The 17,500-nt window shown below is 35.2% G+C and overlaps 1 protein-coding gene across 1 annotated transcript in view; it reads left to right on the top strand.

Moving 5' to 3' along the window:
- LOC144975582 (C-type mannose receptor 2-like) overlaps nucleotides 1-17,500 on the top strand; it is a 69,668-nt gene that overhangs the window by 2,881 nt on the left and 49,287 nt on the right. The window contains exons 2-11 of the mRNA XM_078919746.1: nucleotides 2,037-2,137; nucleotides 4,042-4,158; nucleotides 6,063-6,209; nucleotides 7,476-7,652; nucleotides 9,333-9,492; nucleotides 9,956-10,056; nucleotides 10,642-10,761; nucleotides 12,294-12,423; nucleotides 15,552-15,667; nucleotides 16,340-16,543. Of these exons, the coding sequence (XP_078775872.1) occupies nucleotides 2,037-2,137; nucleotides 4,042-4,158; nucleotides 6,063-6,209; nucleotides 7,476-7,652; nucleotides 9,333-9,492; nucleotides 9,956-10,056; nucleotides 10,642-10,761; nucleotides 12,294-12,423; nucleotides 15,552-15,667; nucleotides 16,340-16,543 (1,373 nt within the window). The remainder of the gene's footprint in view (nucleotides 1-2,036; nucleotides 2,138-4,041; nucleotides 4,159-6,062; nucleotides 6,210-7,475; nucleotides 7,653-9,332; nucleotides 9,493-9,955; nucleotides 10,057-10,641; nucleotides 10,762-12,293; nucleotides 12,424-15,551; nucleotides 15,668-16,339; nucleotides 16,544-17,500) is intronic.

The raw sequence follows: 17,500 nt of genomic DNA, 5'->3' as shown, positions 1-17,500 counted from the left end.
ATTATTATTATTATTATTATTATTATTATTATTATCACTATTATTATTATGATTATATATTATTATCATTATCATTCTTATTATTATTATTATTATTATTATTATTATTATTATTATTATTATTATATTATTATTATTATTATCACTTTTATTATTATGATTATATATTATTATCATTATCATTATTATTATTATTATTATTATTATTATTATTATTATTATTATTATTATTATTATTATTATTATTATTATTATTAATATTATTATTATTATTATTATTATTATCATTATTATTATTATGCGCTTTGAATATATATATATATATATATATATATATATATATATATATATATATATATATATATATATATATTGGATATTGGCACTATACAAGGTATAAGGGTCAGTATGATCTGAAATATATAGTTTTCCTTATGGAAATTGAAAGTGAAATTTATGAAATATGGAAAATTACCATATTACCTACCTGTCCCCAAATATATCTTTTTTTGTGTTCGGTTATCAGAACTGCAAATATTTATGTGTCCGTAATCTAAGAAGAATACAGTAGAAATAGACGTTTACTTATTTGCAGGTATAATCAATCAATTTGTAATGGGATTGCTCATTGCTGTAATGCACATATCAGCGTATAATATTGTGCATTTCATTCAATTCATTCTCATGATCTGATGATCGTCGGAGGGATACACGGGATGCAGCTCTCACCACTTTCCGCCATTCTTTTCTATTGTTGGCCTTCTCCGAGAGTTCTTCCATCTTCAGTTCTGTCCATTCCTTGATATTGTCCATCCTCTTCTTCTTCCTCCTTTAAGGGTACCCTCCATCATCGTTCTGCACAAAACTTAATGCCTCACATTGTGGCCAAACCATGACAGTTTTCTCCTTCTAACTGTGGTGATCAGGGGTTCCTGTCGTCCTGCACGATCTTGCACCTTTTCCAGTACGTCTTTATTGGTTCTGTGTTCTGTATAAGGCAATCATATAACATCAAGGTCATGGCTTAGTGTGGTTATCAGAGCTGCTAATATGGGCACCTAAATAGAAATTACTATATGTTACAGTGAAAAACATAATCAGTCGGGTGGTGAAAAGGTTTGAACTGAGATATTGGCAAGTTACTAAGAAGGTCAATTTTTACCAAAAAGGAGTTCTTGTCATAAATTATTAAATCAATCCTTTTTGTACATCTTCGTGAAATAGAAAGTTTAATTTCACTTCTAAATATTTTTTACAACTAGTCAAGTTGAAAAAGTATGAAATTTGAGAAAATTTACTTAATATCTTCCCATACGTCTGACCATAACTTCATAAAAATCACCCGATTTACTTCAAATGAAGATGGTGAGCATATTCTTTTAGAAAATCAAAAAACAAAAACAAAAAAACAAAAATGCAATCCAAAATTTTCACCTTCCAACTGATTATGTCATACACTGACACATATTCTGTGTACTGCATGGAATTAATGGCATAACATTAAATAACATTAATATAACATTCCATAGTGAGGGTTGCTTAAGTCAAAGGTCTTTAAATAGCCAGTGAAAAAGAAAGAAAGATTCATATCAAAGCTTCCCATATATAGTCATTACTATGATCATCATTTACATCATAAACAATCAAGAATATATGAATTAAAAACGTATTCATAATTTAAGTTATGGAGCTCTCTGTTTATTGCATTTTTTAATGATTTAATTTTTGGGAGTCTTTGGATATAAGCCTTTAAACTGTCCCATGTATTTACTGTCCATTACAATAAAGAATAAGCCGAATAATTGTAGAAGGCTGTGATGTAAAAAAAATTGTATTGGTTTCCGTGAGTAAATTGTACACGGCAGTGTATTGTGGTCAATTAGATTAATACTATGGCCAATTTTGTATAAATGTATACGGTCACCACTCGTTCTTCTGTATCTTAGCATTGATTAAATACGAAAAAACAATAAAAAACACATTCTGTTCATGAATAAATATTCACATCGTGTACTTTATAATATAATTTCAAACAGCAAAGGTCTTACCATCTGGCTTGGAATAGACGATAGACCACCAAAGGAACTTTGGACACATACTGATGGCACACATGTAACGTGGACCAACTGGGAAAAAGGTAGCTCGAGTTCTTCTTCTTCTTATTTGTCTTTCTTCCTCTTCTTCTTCTTCTTCTTCTTTTTCTTCTTCTTCTTCTTTTTCTTCTTCTTCTTCTTCTTCTTCTTCTTCTTCTTCTTCTTCTTCTTCTACTACTTCTTCTTCTTCTGCGTACCAAATTAAAGATAGAGGAGTAGCGCAACCCAAAATGTTTACCAATGCTACGACTTGACCAACCAGTGATGTGTCGTCCGCTTAGTTCTTTTCTTATTTGGTTAACCGATCGATTTTGTTATAACAGAAGGGATGGAACAAACTGAATAAGATATAGCATGAGAAACAAGTAGGCCAGTTGAGATGGTTAAAAACACATTTAGTATTGTCTTAAAACTTCTTCCATTCAAAACAGGGATATTTTTGTGCACTCAGGTTCACCTCTGACGTCGTGTTGTTCCATGATGCAAAGAAAAAGAAGAATGGTTTAATCATGACATGCGGCATTTTGATACGTCATCTTATTAGCTGAATATCAAACACTTTGTAGAGTCAAAGACTTTATGTCATAGCCTGGTTTGATTGATAAACAGTTTTCCATGGTTATTTCTTAGTTTGACGTGGCAATTCGGACTCGAGTCTGAATAGTTTCCCGTGGCTATTCGGACTCAAACTCTAACGTTCGTGAGCATACAGAGGGGAGGACGACACAATGTGGGCAGTTGGCAGAGGGTGGGAGTGATAAAGAATTAGAAATAGATCTCGCCCATATCAGACTGACTCAGCTCATATCCCTACTTTGGACGGTAGAAGGTTGTTGCCTGTCTCACACTATCAGAATATGTATTTTTACAATTTTCTTTGTCCTGATTTTATTTGGAAATCACGTTATGGTGTTAGAAAATCTTTTCAAAAGATAAGAACCACAGTTACATTGACTGACTTTTGTTACTTTTGAAGAGTTGCAACTCTTTTCTTTTTAAGTTCTATCTGGACTTCCAATTGATGCATGATTTTGCCTTTCTTGTCAAATAAAGGGGGTTGAGACGACCTGTTGATTATTACTACAATCGTAATTTTGATTTGCATTAGCCTATTTTATGCAATTATCAATAATTAAAATATTTAAAAAAAAAAAAATAAAAATAACACAACCCCCCCCGCCCAAAAAACAAAATCAAAACGAAAACCCAACAAATCTAGACAACAACAAACAAGCAAAAATTATACTACCACAGAAGATTATTCAGACTGAGTCCGAATAATCGGTTGATTGCACGTGCGCATTGGAATTTGAGTCCGAAAAGCCAACGGGAGACTATTCAGACTCGAGTCTGAACTGCTGCAGTCTTGTTGGTTACTGTTCAAACTAATAACTTATGGTGGTTGCAAAAGTTGTGCAGTTTGTTTGCTGTTCAGTATATTTAACACGAATTGGGATACAAAACATAATATATGGAAGATATGTATCGGTGCACATCAGCATCTGCCATTATCGGTGGCTTTGATACCAGTAAGGGGAGACACTGGGTAGCTGCGAATCGACTTCGGTCGAGGAGCTGCCTAACGGCAAGTGCGTTACATCGGTGGGGTCTAACTTCCTGTCCAATATGTCCACGCTGTGGGCAAGAACCCGAGACGGCAGAGCATCTAGTCGAAAGGTGTGTTGTGACGATGCTACCAGGCGGGTTTGCGACGGTGCACGAATGCGGACCGGACTTTGCTGATTGGGTCGATCGTCATAACATAATAGTGTGAACCATAAGAGGCTGCTGCTGTCATTATCGGTGTATATATCTCTGGATAAAATACATTTGATTAAACAATCTCCAAGTAGATTGTTTGAAAGTCCTATTACTAAATTCTTTTGAATTATCGGATACGTTCATAAATTAATTACTGATCTTTTGTTGTTTGTTTCTTTTTCTCGAGGACATCCTGAGAAACAGTCTGGTATTAGCCGTTGTGTTTGGATGAGGACAAAGGGCAGATGGGCCAGTTTTCTTTGTTTGGTCCCTACAAGATTTGTGTGTGCCGTGCCAGCTTTCGGTAAGTTTCTAACGATTTTAATGGGATAAGTCTAAAGATCTCAAACTCTAAACCTGCTATAAACAGATAGCAATACACAACTCATTTTATACCATACCACCTGTAATGTTTATATGCTACTTGACGCCTATGTCCTTTGTTTTCCTGTTTAACTTGACCACCTTTGTTCGTTAATTCATTATAAATAAAGTACCCTGAGATGTTTGGTTCATAAGAATAGCACTCAAAAAGTGTCATTATTATTATTATTAATTATTATTATTATTATTATTATTATTATTATTATTATTATTATTATTATTATTATTATTATTATTATTATTATTATTACTATTATTATTATTATTATTATTATATTATTATTATTATTATTATTATTATTATTATTATTATTATTATTATTATTATTATTATTATTATTATTATTATTATTATTATTTTTATTATTATTATCATCATTTCTAATTTATTATTATTTTTTAAAGTTTATTTATTTATTTTTTATAATTATTATTTTTTATTATTTTGGCCAATTGTATTGGAAAAAAAATGATATTAGAGAGGTGTAGGGGTCAGCGTGACTCAGTGGTACGGTCTTTGCTTGGTACCCGAAAGGTACCGAGTTCGATCACCCGCCGCTGCCCTGTTTGGCCTTGAGCAAGTCACCTCGCCCTAGCTCAATTTGTGGCGCTGCACTGCGGCTGACGCCAGGGTTATTCCAGTCTTCCCTAGACAAATTTTCCATTTGGGATGAATAAAGGAAATTTTATTTTTATTTTATTTATTTTTAATTGTTTTCATAATTTTACATATTTACTGTTATTGTATGTTATTATGTTGGCCAATTACATTGAAAAAAAAAAGTATCACGCATCACACACAACACGTGTCACATATCAATCACATGATCTTTTCCATTTAAAAAATAATGAAAATGAGAAAATAGGGCGCTGTCACCTGCTGGTGTTAGATAAAGATCTAAACAAGTGTGTATAAAAGGGTACCTGCCAAAGCAAGAAAGAAAAATACAAGAAAAAAAAACATCCCAAAAAATCCGTGTGCCTCGACTAGGGATCGTTCCTTAGACCTCCCGATTACCGGTCAGACGCACTACCATTACACTAGAGAGGATTGTCGATTGAAGGTCATAATGCAAACTTTTGACAAGAAATAAAGTGAGTAGGAAAGTTCCAGAAGACAACAGAGAATAAAAACTTCGCAGCGGCGATGGGGGCTGGAACCCGCGACCTTACTGGTACGACAACTCCGCCTGGTCAGGGAGATCGTGATTCTACCGTAATGAGCTATCCACGAACCCCCCCCCCCCCAAAAAAAGTCGCTTCAAAGCTTAGTCTAACTAGAGCCTTCTCTCCCCGACTTCTTGAGGTCACGGGTTCAACACACACTGTAAACTTTTACGTGACTCATATGAAAACGCATTGCGGATCTATTGTCTTAAGTATTTAATGAGAATGAGCATATGATAGAATCGATATTTCCTATTTAATTTCAGTGCATGCATAATCCGTCGGAAGGTGAAGATTTTAGATTTGCATTTTTTTTTTTGCATTTTCTGAAAGATTACGCTCGCCAGAGCATTTTAATCTTTATTTGAAGTAAATTGGTTGACTTTTCATGAATATGATATCGTCAGATGTATGGGATAGGTATCCAGCAAATTTTCTCAAATTTCATACTTTTTCAACTTGACTAGCTGTAAACATATTTAGATGTGAAATTAAGCTTTGATATTTCTTGAAGATGTACAAAAAGGGTTGATTTAATCATATATGACAAGCATCCATTTTTGATAAAAATTGACCTTATAACTAAACTTGGCAATATCTCATTTCAAACCTTTTCACCATCCGACTGATTATGTCATTCACTGTAATCTAATTTAGTATTTTCAGGTATAAAATGTGTGGACATTCTGGGAATGAATTGCCAGAAACATTTGACAGACAATCCACAACTTTGTGAAGACTTCACAGACTTTGCCAAGCAATACTGTCGACGGACTTGTGATTTTTGCCGTAATGAACGTGCCAGTAAGATCAATAATTTGTTTTATGGAGTTGTCGTGCATAAAATGTTTCCGTCTGTCGAAATATAACTTGATGTTTAGATATTTTAGCTTGTACCATTGCTATGAGTCAGACTCTAGTTTTTAAACAGCCACTTTAATGGATGATTTTAATAATAATAATAATAATAATAATAATAATAATAATAATAATAATAATAATAATAATAATAACCTAAACACTTCTAATTGTGCCAACCCCTCGCTGGATAGAGAGCTCTGGGGCGCATTACACGATAAGTGAAAAAATAATTATAATACACATAACAAAGGTTTACACTCCAAAACTACAATGCTATTCTAAAAAGATGTGTTTTCAAATGTTTCTTGAATATATTCGGAATTGGTGAGGATTTTCACATTGAGTCAATGGGCATGATCTATATTAAATTTCCATGTGCTCGAGGTCATTGGCCACATTGCAAAATGTGCTCAAAGTGACCCACATAGTGAGAAATGTTCATAGCTTTTTAAATCCCTAACATCACGATTGACCATTTTATTCAGCTTGACACATTGGTTTGTTTATAACTTTTGTAAACAAAGCATCGTGTTTACATTTGTCAAGAAATATCCAATTGTTGGACAGCAACAAATCATGTGATTGATGACCTGGTTGGACGAAAACATGAATAGAAATCGCCCCCATTATCTTATAGATTCTTTAAACTTAAACTTGAGCTTTTAAATCCACTGACATGCTTAAAGCGCATTACAATGGGTCCTTGGCCAGCAGCAACGCTTAACATCTTGGACATGACTCGCATTTTAATGGGTGGTTTTGAGTGAATTATGTTAAAGATTCTTCAGACATCTTAAAAACGTCTCATTTCCACAAGGTAACTGTTCTGTGCGGTTATATGGTCTTGTGGTATTACACTCGCTTTCAGATCGGGAGATTTTGGGTTCGAGCCTCGCTCGGTGCATAGTTGAGTCCTTGGAAAAGGCTCTTTACTCACAGTCTCTCACCATACTCAGGTGAAAATGAGTACCTGGCCCGTTAACAGCGTTGTCTCTATCGGGGGAAAATGTAATATCGCCTAACAGGCGTCGTTGTTCTACATCACGTGTCACTTTGTAAAGCGCTTTGAGCACGTTTAGTAGACATTACCCTATATAAAAGCTCATGCTCAAATTCTGTACAACTTTCGTCTATTTTCTAAAACCTATTTATAGAATCCTTCTCAGGCTCATTTGTATTGTTTTTTTTTAATTAAATCTTTTATAACAGAATGTAATGTCCAGAATGGAAACCCTAACGTGCTAACTCAGACCACCCAAAGCACAATATCAGTGGGAGAAGTTGTGAACTACCGATGTGAAAGATTTACATATCCAACCAAAGGACATGGACGTCGGGCCTGTCTCCTCAATGGAAAGCTGAGTGGTGAACCTTTACAGTGTGATGGTAGGTGGAGCGAGTCTGAGCTTTGATGAATGATAGTTAGATAATGCCATTAACAATAACACCAACTACAATAACAAGAACAACAATAACGACAACAGTTGGAAAAAACAGCATTATTATCATATTCAGCAATGATAAATGTAAAGACAACGACTTAAACAGAACCGTCATCACCACCATCATCATCATCATCATCGTCGTCGTCGTCATCAACAACATCATCGGCATCCTCGTCATCGTTGTCGTCATCATTATCGTCGTCGTCGTCAACACCACCATCGACGTCATCATCATCATCATCATCATCATCATCATCATCATCATCATCATCATCATCATCATCATCATCATCATCGGCATCGTCATCATCATCATCATCATCATCATCATCATCATCATCATCATCATCATCATCATCATCATCATCATCATCATCATTATCATCATCATCATCATCATCATCATCATCATCATCATCATCATCATCATCGTCATCATCATCATCAATATCGTGATGATCATCAGCAGCAATAGCAGCAGCATCACTACTTCTATTAGAAACACAAACAAACACGACAACAACAACAATAGCAACAACAAGAATAACAACAACAACAAGAGCAAAAAATTAACAACGATAAATCCCCTATTACTGTCACTTTGCACTTTTCCCCCTCTTGATTATTCATCAAAATATACACACAGACTTTTATGGATCGCTACATCAGAGAGTGGGTTCCGACATTTATCCTTGCCCGAGGATTGGAATGGGTTGGAAAAGAATAAAGACCAATATTGATGCCAGGCGTTTAGCTAAAATGCTCACAAAATGCGTCAGCCGGACATAACATACCAACAGACAAATCTATATGAAACTTTAAACGTGCATAGTCTGATTGATAGAATTTAGTGACAACCACTAATTAAAATAGCTGTCTAATTAGAATAACAAGAGCTCTGCGATATCCATTTCGTTCCTTCTATTAAGATATAATTCTAATCTAAAAAGTCCTAGATATTGGTAAGATAACCAGTTCAACATTATCATTGCCTCATGTCTCATATATTCTCATTCTAAAAAGTAACAAGCTCAGTGGGTAGAGCACTCACTTCACACGCACAGAGACAGATATCGATCACCCCCTTCCCTCTGTTCATCTTACAGTGAATTTGCAGCTGGGTATCTTAGGTCTGGCAAAAAGTAATTTGCATTGGACCAGCGTCCTATCCAAAGGGTGGTAAGAAATTAGAATTGCCTGTTTCACGTTTAACGACGGCTCCATGGGCCTAATGGCTCTGCAGGACGGCGTAAGATAAAATCATAATCAGAAATCCCTATATAAGGAGAGAAAAAAACTCAATAACAACACAGCTGTTTCATAGGGGGTGGGGGGTGGGGGCCAACGTGGCTCAGCGGTACGGTCTTTGCTTCGTTGCCGAAAGGTACCGAGTTCGATCACCCGCCGCCGCTGCGCTGTTTGACCTTAAGCAAGTCAACTCGCACTATCTCAATTTGCGGCGCTGCACTGCGGCTAACGCCTGGGTTATTCCCGTATTCCCTTGGAATAAAACTTACAGACAAAATTCCCCTATGGGATGAATAAAGGGATTTCTTTCACCATGTCTTATATATTCTAAACCGTAAGAACTATTTTATATCCACAATGAAAAAATCCCCAGAATGTCCCCTTGGATTCAAGATAGTGAATGATGCCTGTCACGGTTCATTGCCAGGCAGAATTTTATCCTTCCCAGATGCACAGGATGAATGTAAAAAGATGGATGGTTTCATCGCCCTCCCAAAAAGCAAGGTAGAAAATGACATCATCAGTTCACTTGGGTAAGGATTTATGAAGATGATAATAATAATGATAATAATAATAATAATAATAATAATAATAATAATAATAATAATAATAATAATAATAATGATAATAATAATAATTATAATAATAATAATAATACATGGTATTTATATCGCGCAATTTCATCACTGTGCGATCCTCAAAGCACGTTACAAATAAAAATGCAACATTTACACACATATAACGAATCCACATTGCTATTAATAGCAGCAGTGTATGCAATAATATCGTATCAATATCATGAAATTGTAATGGTAAAAATAATTATCTGAATGATTACCTACAAAGCAACGCATTAATCAGTCTATGCCAAAAGAGATAGATATTGTAGATAGTTGATATATTAATTTGCATTAATATCTAGCATATTTAATTTATCTTTTTTAATTTATTTCAATAAAATGTGTATATTGTTTATTATTTTAAACATATCCGCAGCGCTGGTCAAAGATTATGGATTGGGGCAATAGATGATAAACATTTAGAAGCTTATATGTGGGCAGATGGATCACCAGTCAAATGGACTAACTGGGATAATGGTAAGTCTTTCTTAAAGATAAAAGTATTAAACAATAATGATGATGATAAGGAAAATAATAATAACTGTAATAATAATAATAATAATAATAATAATAATAATAATAATAATAATAATGATGATGATGATGATAATGATGATGATAATAATAATAATAATAATAATGATAATAATAATAACAACAACAATAATAATAATAATAATAATAATAATAATAATAATAATAATAATAATAATAATAATAATAATAATAATAATAATAATAATAATAATGATAATAATATTAATAATAATAATAATAATAATAATAATAATAATAATAATAATAATGATAATAATAATAATAATAATAATAATAATAATAATAATAATAATAATAATAATAATAATAATAATCATAATAATAATAATAATAATGCCGGCGACGAACGCGATCTTTTCTAATCTTAGCGAACCCACAAAAATTGGCGTTAATTTATACAATAGTTTTGGTAACTGTGATTTGTCCTTCTGTATCTAATTACCAGCATTGTGACAGCTATGATTAAAATCATATTCATTTTTTATATCACCATTGATCTATTAGATGAGCCCAAAAGCACACGGGGAAGTAACGCATGTGTTGTTATGAATGAAGATAAATCATGGGCCAGTATAAACTGCAATGACGTTAAAATGTCCACCGTTTGCACAATCCCAAAATCAGGTAATTGAAATAATAAGGACCATAACAAGATAATATCATAAACATTGTTAATTATTCGATTATTCAGTAGGGAAATTATTTGTATATTATATATATATATATATATATATATATATATATATATATATATATATATATATATAACTTAAAAGTTGAATTTCAACATTCTAATCTTTAATTTCAATATTCTTCATCTCTCTTATCCCGACATGTCTTTTCTGTCCCATCATTGATTTTTGTTTATTCGCTTCAACTACGTCATTCACACATATCTCATTCGTCCTTAGTGTTTCATTTATCGTGTTTTGTTGATAAAGGGGAAACCCGAAACGTCCACGGTATCTCTCTTCGTTTAATAACTTGAAGCTTACATTTCAATACTTATCGTTAATTTTTCTCATCCCGACATACCGTCACTTTGATTCCGTTAATCACAATTTGGTGTTTTATTACGTATCTATTTTTAAAAATTCTTTAGAAGTTTAGATAATGTTAATAATTTTAATACAATCTAGCGTCTTTTCTTTTAAATCTGATAAAAATACTGGAGATGTTATTAATAGTTTTGAGACAATCTAAAGTCTTTCATTTCAGATCCACAAAACAAAAACAAAACAAAACAACCCAGATATTATTACTAGTTTTAAGACACTCTAAAGTCTTTTATTTGAGACCTGAAAAAACTGGAGAGATTATTCTTAGTTTTGAAACAATCTTCAGCATTTTCTTTCAGATCTGAAGAACCTAAGATAATATTATTTAGAATTGTGAAATAATCTAAGAATTCAATGCTATAGGATTTAAGCAAAATGCTTCAAACAGCGTCTTTGTCGTCTTGTTGTATGCCACATGGCATCTGACGTTCTGGTTCATAGATCGAGTTCTGCTTTGGGCAGCAGAAATTCGAGTCATTGGACGGGGCTTTTTACAAACGTTATCTTACCGGACTTATGTGTAAATGAGTACCTCGCCGGAAAAAAAATTATAATAGCGCCTTATACACATGTTAGGTTTGGATATCGATAGTATGCGCTTGGCTAAGAAGCTCATAACATTGTCATCCGGAAGTATAACGGATCAACTCACAAAACTGTGTGTAACCATGAACGTTTATAGTCAGTATAATATAGTTTAGTGAGAATTACTCACAAACGCGGATGGCAAAAACCAATAATAAAGACCTGAGTGACGTCATCTTCGAACTATCTATAGAACCCACTGTGAAGCGCTTGGAACACATTTAATAGATTATATATCGCGCTATAGAAGTACTAAGGGGGGGGGGGGGAAATGGCCGAGTAGTTAAGCCATTGCACTGTGACCCGGTGTTTTTTTCCTTGAGCAAGATTATTAACCCCAAATTTGCTCACTTGGACAACATGAGTAATTCCTGTTGACATCAGGCATCTTGTTTGATGAATTATCTATATTCCTTCATGGGATGCCAAGGCGACGATATCTTATCATCATGTCGTGGCGGAAGGGAGTAATAAATATAGAAGTACTCAAGCTATTCTCTTTTCTCTACCCAGGTGACACAATTTGCTATGACAGGAAAGACAATGGAATGACCTATGCCGGACAAGCAAATGTTTGTATAAATAACAAAACTTGTAAAACCTGGGCTGAAAGTAGAAAATGCTACCAGTCAATGGAAAAAGTGTAAGTAGTATAAATAATAATAAACTGCTAATAGAGCTTTAACTAGAGGTTTTATATAGCGCATTATTTACTAAATGTGCTCAATGCGCTTTACAAGTTGTTACCTGGCCAGCAGCAACACGTAACATGTAGAACGAGATATAACGCCTGTTAGTCATACAATCTTTGCTGACAGAAACAACGCTGTTGACGGTCAGGTGCTCATTTTACACCTGAGTACGGTGAGAGAATGTGAGTTAAGAGTATTTTCCAAGAATTCAACTATGCAACGAGCGGGGACCGAACCCAGGACCTCCCGATTCGAAAGCCAGTGTCATACCACAAGGCCACATAGCAATAACCTGCTACAAGTTATGGGCTGTAAAAAGTGATGGGCAAAATTGATGTAATCAATTTATAAAGGAACAAAATACTAAAAAAACGGAACGTATCAGGTTCAATACGATTCCTCACCCAACAACAATACATTTTTAACTGAACAAGGGTTTTTAGCTCGAAATATTTCGTGTTGGGTATTTTTTTAAAGCTAGTGTATTCATTTTTTACATAGATTTAAAAGTATAAAAATATGACATTATATCATGAACTACGTATTAAATGTAGAAATGTCGAACTAGGTTATATCACGGTATGAAGCATATGGTAGTCATGAATATGTTTTGTGTGTGTGTGTGTGTGTGTGTGTGTGTGTGTGAAGGGGTGTGGGATTTCTGCTCGCGTGCGTGTGTGTGTGTGTGTGTATGTTTATGTATATGTGTGTGCGCGTGTTTATGCCTGTGTTCTTGTGTTTATGTCTGCATGCTTTTACTACAATCCATAAATTTCTTTAAAAGCATTCACAAATACGAACGGTGAGAAATTACTTGATGGATAATATTTGTCCAAATTCCATTATTCAACTCACAATCACGCTGGATAATAGAGGATAATTGATATCACACGTGTAATCTACTAATTTGATCTGGCATTATGTAAAACAGATCCAGAGAAATAAATATCAGTTCAGTTGTGTAAAAAAGATATAGGAACTTTTAGTCTTTCTCTGATGAAAAAACGATAGATCTCGTTTTTATTGACAAAAAAACAACAACAAAACAACAAAAAACAAATTAACTCAAGTCACACAATTTTATCAATTAAATTGTCAGTTCTTAATGTAAGCCCAAGTCGATGATCGGCGGATCAAACCTCTGAAGTCTCGATTTTCACAATAGGCGGATCAAGACATTGAACTCTCGATTTTAACAATCGGCGGATCAAACCTCTGAAGTCTCGATTTTCACAATCGGCGTTCAAAACTCTGAAGTCTACGTACATACGAGCTTTGCACACCATGTTTTATTTAATTTTGGGCTGATCAGCCCAAAATCAAATAGACTTCAGAGTTTTGATCCGTCGATCGTGAAAATCAAGACTTCAGAGGTTTGATCCACCGACTATAGAATTTCTGGTTCACCCCAACATTCTAACCGAATAAGACGTTGGGTCACAACATCACCAGTGACACGTTTATCCATTCCAAAGCAATCAAGCTTCGTACGATTTTGTATGAAAAAGATAATTACGCCCTTCCGCGCGGCATCTATAGAAGGAACGAAATTGACGTCCCGCTATTTGTTGTTATAAAAAAAAATCCCTTTATTCATCCCGATGGGGAAATTTGTCTTTAGTGTCTATTCCAAGGGAAGACTGGAATAACCCAGACGTCAGCCGCAGTGCAGCGCCGAAAGTGAGCTAGGCTAGGTGATCAAACTCTGAGCTACACTGCCCCTTATATTTAGACAGCCTGTTAATGATTAGTTCTTACTGAATTATACCAATCAAACTATAAACGTCAAAGGTTACACACAGTTTGTGTGATGGGATGTTTATTTTGGCTGGTGGATGTTGTGAGTATTTTACCTAAACTCATATCATCATCATCATATACCGTGGCCCTAGGCATCCCATATCATCATCATCATATACCGTGGCCCTAGGCATCCCATATCATCATCATCATATACCGTGACCCTAGGCATCCCATATCATCATCATCATCATATACCGTGGCCCTAGGCATCTCATATCATCATCATCATATACCGTGACCCTAGGCATCTCATATCATCATCATCATATACCGTGACCCTAGGCATCTCATATCATCATCATCATCATATACCGTGGCCCTAGGCATCCCATATCATCATCATCATCATATACCGTGGCCCTAGGCATCTCATATCATCATCATCATATACCGTGGCCCTAGGCATCCCATATCATCATCATCATCATATACCGTGGCCCTAGGCATCTCATATCATCATCATCATATACCGTGGCCCTAGGCATCTCATATCATCATCATCATATACCGTGGCCCTAGGCATCCCATATCATCATCATCATCATATACCGTGGCCCTAGGCATCCCATATCATCATCATCATATACCGTGGCCCTAGGCATCCCATATCATCATCATCATATACCGTGGCCCTAGGCATCCCATATCATCATCATCATATACCGTGGCCCTAGGCATCCCATATCATCATCATCATATACCGTGACCCTAGGCATCCCATATCATCATCATCATATACCGTGGCCCTAGGCATCTCATATCATCATCATCATATACCGTGGCCCTAGGCATCCCATATCATCATCATCATATACCGTGGCCCTAGGCATCTCATATCATCATCATCATATACCGTGACCCTAGGCATCCCATATCATCATCATCATCATATACCGTGGCCCTAGGCATCCCATATCATCATCATCATCATATACCGTGACCCTAGGCATCCCATATCATCATCATCATATACCGTGGCCCTAGGCATCTCATATCATCATCATCATATACCGTGGCCCTAGGCATCCCATGAAGTAAAGTTGTTGATTATCTATCAAACATACGCCTGGTGTCAATAGGAATCTCCTATAATCACCAAGTTATGTATATTGGGGGTTAATAATCTTACTCAAGGGAAAAAGCAGGATTCGGACCAAGGACCTTCCGGGTCATAGTTAGATGCCTTTACTCGGCCACTTCTCCCCTTTAATTAATTACGTTTTAAAACCCAATAAGATACTATTCGTCTATTAAATCTTTGATCACACATACACAGATTCGAGAGATACAATTTGGAATCAAACTTTTGCCGTAATCCAGACAAGAGTCATCGGCCTTGGTGTTATACAGATGATGACTGTTCTAGGGAGGACTGCAATGTGTGTGTCCAAAGTAAGTTTTCAGTCAGGTTTTAAAAAAACTAAAGTGATAGGATTCCATATTGTGATGTCACGTCCGCCAAGCAACGAACAGGTTGGTTCTAAAAAGAAAATCGGTAATTTTTATTCTTCATGCTGGCTAGAACTTTTTCACATGCCATGTGATCAGAATGTATAAAAGTAAAACATGGTCAGATTTATAATGTTCTTCTCCTCTGAATACACTTTTATGCTCATCGTGATAGTTTAGAACCAGTTGCGAAGTTACTATGCGTCATTACGAGGGCAGTGACGTCACGACTGTTGGAGCCTATTATTCAAGGCACGCATCAATTTGTTTGTATCCAATGTATTTGACTCGTCTTATCTTCAAATCTTATTGTCTCTGGGCAAACTTGATTCTGAAATGGAATCTATCGTAAAAGTTACGAGACTTAGGAACATTGTCTATAATATTGTCAATATGATTTTGAAATTAAATTTATAGTAAAAGATACGAGACTTAGGATCATTGTCTATGATATTGTGAAGATGATTCTGAAATTAAATCTATAGTGAATGATACAAAACTTGGGACAATGTCTATGCTATATATAAAGAAAGTTATACTGTTTAGGTATGAATGCTCCATTCTATGATAAAAGTAATATTCACATTTGGTCTCAATATCTTTAAATAATCTCAGGAAACGAAATTCCACCTCAAAACATTATGAAAGTTAGATGTAAACGTCCTTCTATACCCTCTGACGGAGAGATGGTCAGTGTTCCCAGATCTTCGTACAGGCTTGGCGATGAAGTGGCCATCAAATGTAAAATAAACGAATTTCAAGTGACCACTACATGTCTAACAAGTGGACATTGGTCTCCTCTCAGCACTGCTTGTACAGGTAAGTTGTGTCTTTCGAGTGAGCTTTTTAAAAAAAAATTGAGCTTTTATATAGCGCAATATCCATTAAACGTGCTCAAAGCGCGTTACAAGGGGTCTCTAGCCAACAGCAACACAGTTTATTTCCGACAGAGACAACGCTGTTAACGGCCAGGTACTCATTTTACACCTGAGTACGGTGAGAGAATGTGGGTAAAGAGCCTTTTCCAAGGACTCAACAATGCGCCGAGCGAGGCTCGAACCCAGGAACTTCCGATCCGAAAGCGAGTGTCATACCACTAGACCACATAGTCGCACACAGAGTGGACCACCAGCGTGCAAAATTGTTGTCTTTCGTTTGTAATATTGAATAATTTCTTCACTAAGTTAAGGTAGTTGTGCGACTATGTGGTCTAGTGTTATGAGACCCGGTTTCGGATCGGAGGTCCAGGGTTTGAGTCCCGAACAGTGCATAGTTGCGTCCTTAGCAAAGCTCTTAACTCACATTCTCTCACTTCACCATACTCGGTGAAAAATGACTAGACTACATGGCCGTTGGCAGGGCAAAAACTAAAAAAAAAAAAAAACAATAAAAATTTCTGGCCTACAATAAAACATTAATTTCCTCTCATAACATCAACGATCGGCGCCAAAAATATCATTCTTAGAATGGGTGATAAAATTGTAAATGATACGCAGGAAGGGAACAGATCCTTTGTAAACGTTGCATAATTGACATTGGAAAAAATGTTGTCTATAACGAAAAAAACCCAACCCATTCTAGTATAAGGGCAATTAAAGACAGCCCGACTTTATACTCTTTTGAGGCGATGTGTCACATTTAATCCGGTTGGAGACCCATGTTCGTGATTTTTAATTTAAGTGAAGAAGGGTGATTGATAAAACCATGTTATTATCCATGCGTTGTGTTTGGTCGTCTTATGTTAGGATTCTCTATTTTTCTCAGAAAAGGCAATTT

This window comes from Berghia stephanieae, chromosome 6, assembly GCF_034508935.2.
Source record: "Berghia stephanieae isolate SIO BIC M18660-M18661 chromosome 6, UCSD_Bste_1.3, whole genome shotgun sequence".
Classification (NCBI taxonomy): Eukaryota; Metazoa; Mollusca; class Gastropoda; order Nudibranchia; family Aeolidiidae; genus Berghia; species Berghia stephanieae.
The sequence above is the reverse complement of the archived record's forward strand: the minus strand, read 5'-3'. Positions and strand labels throughout refer to the sequence as shown.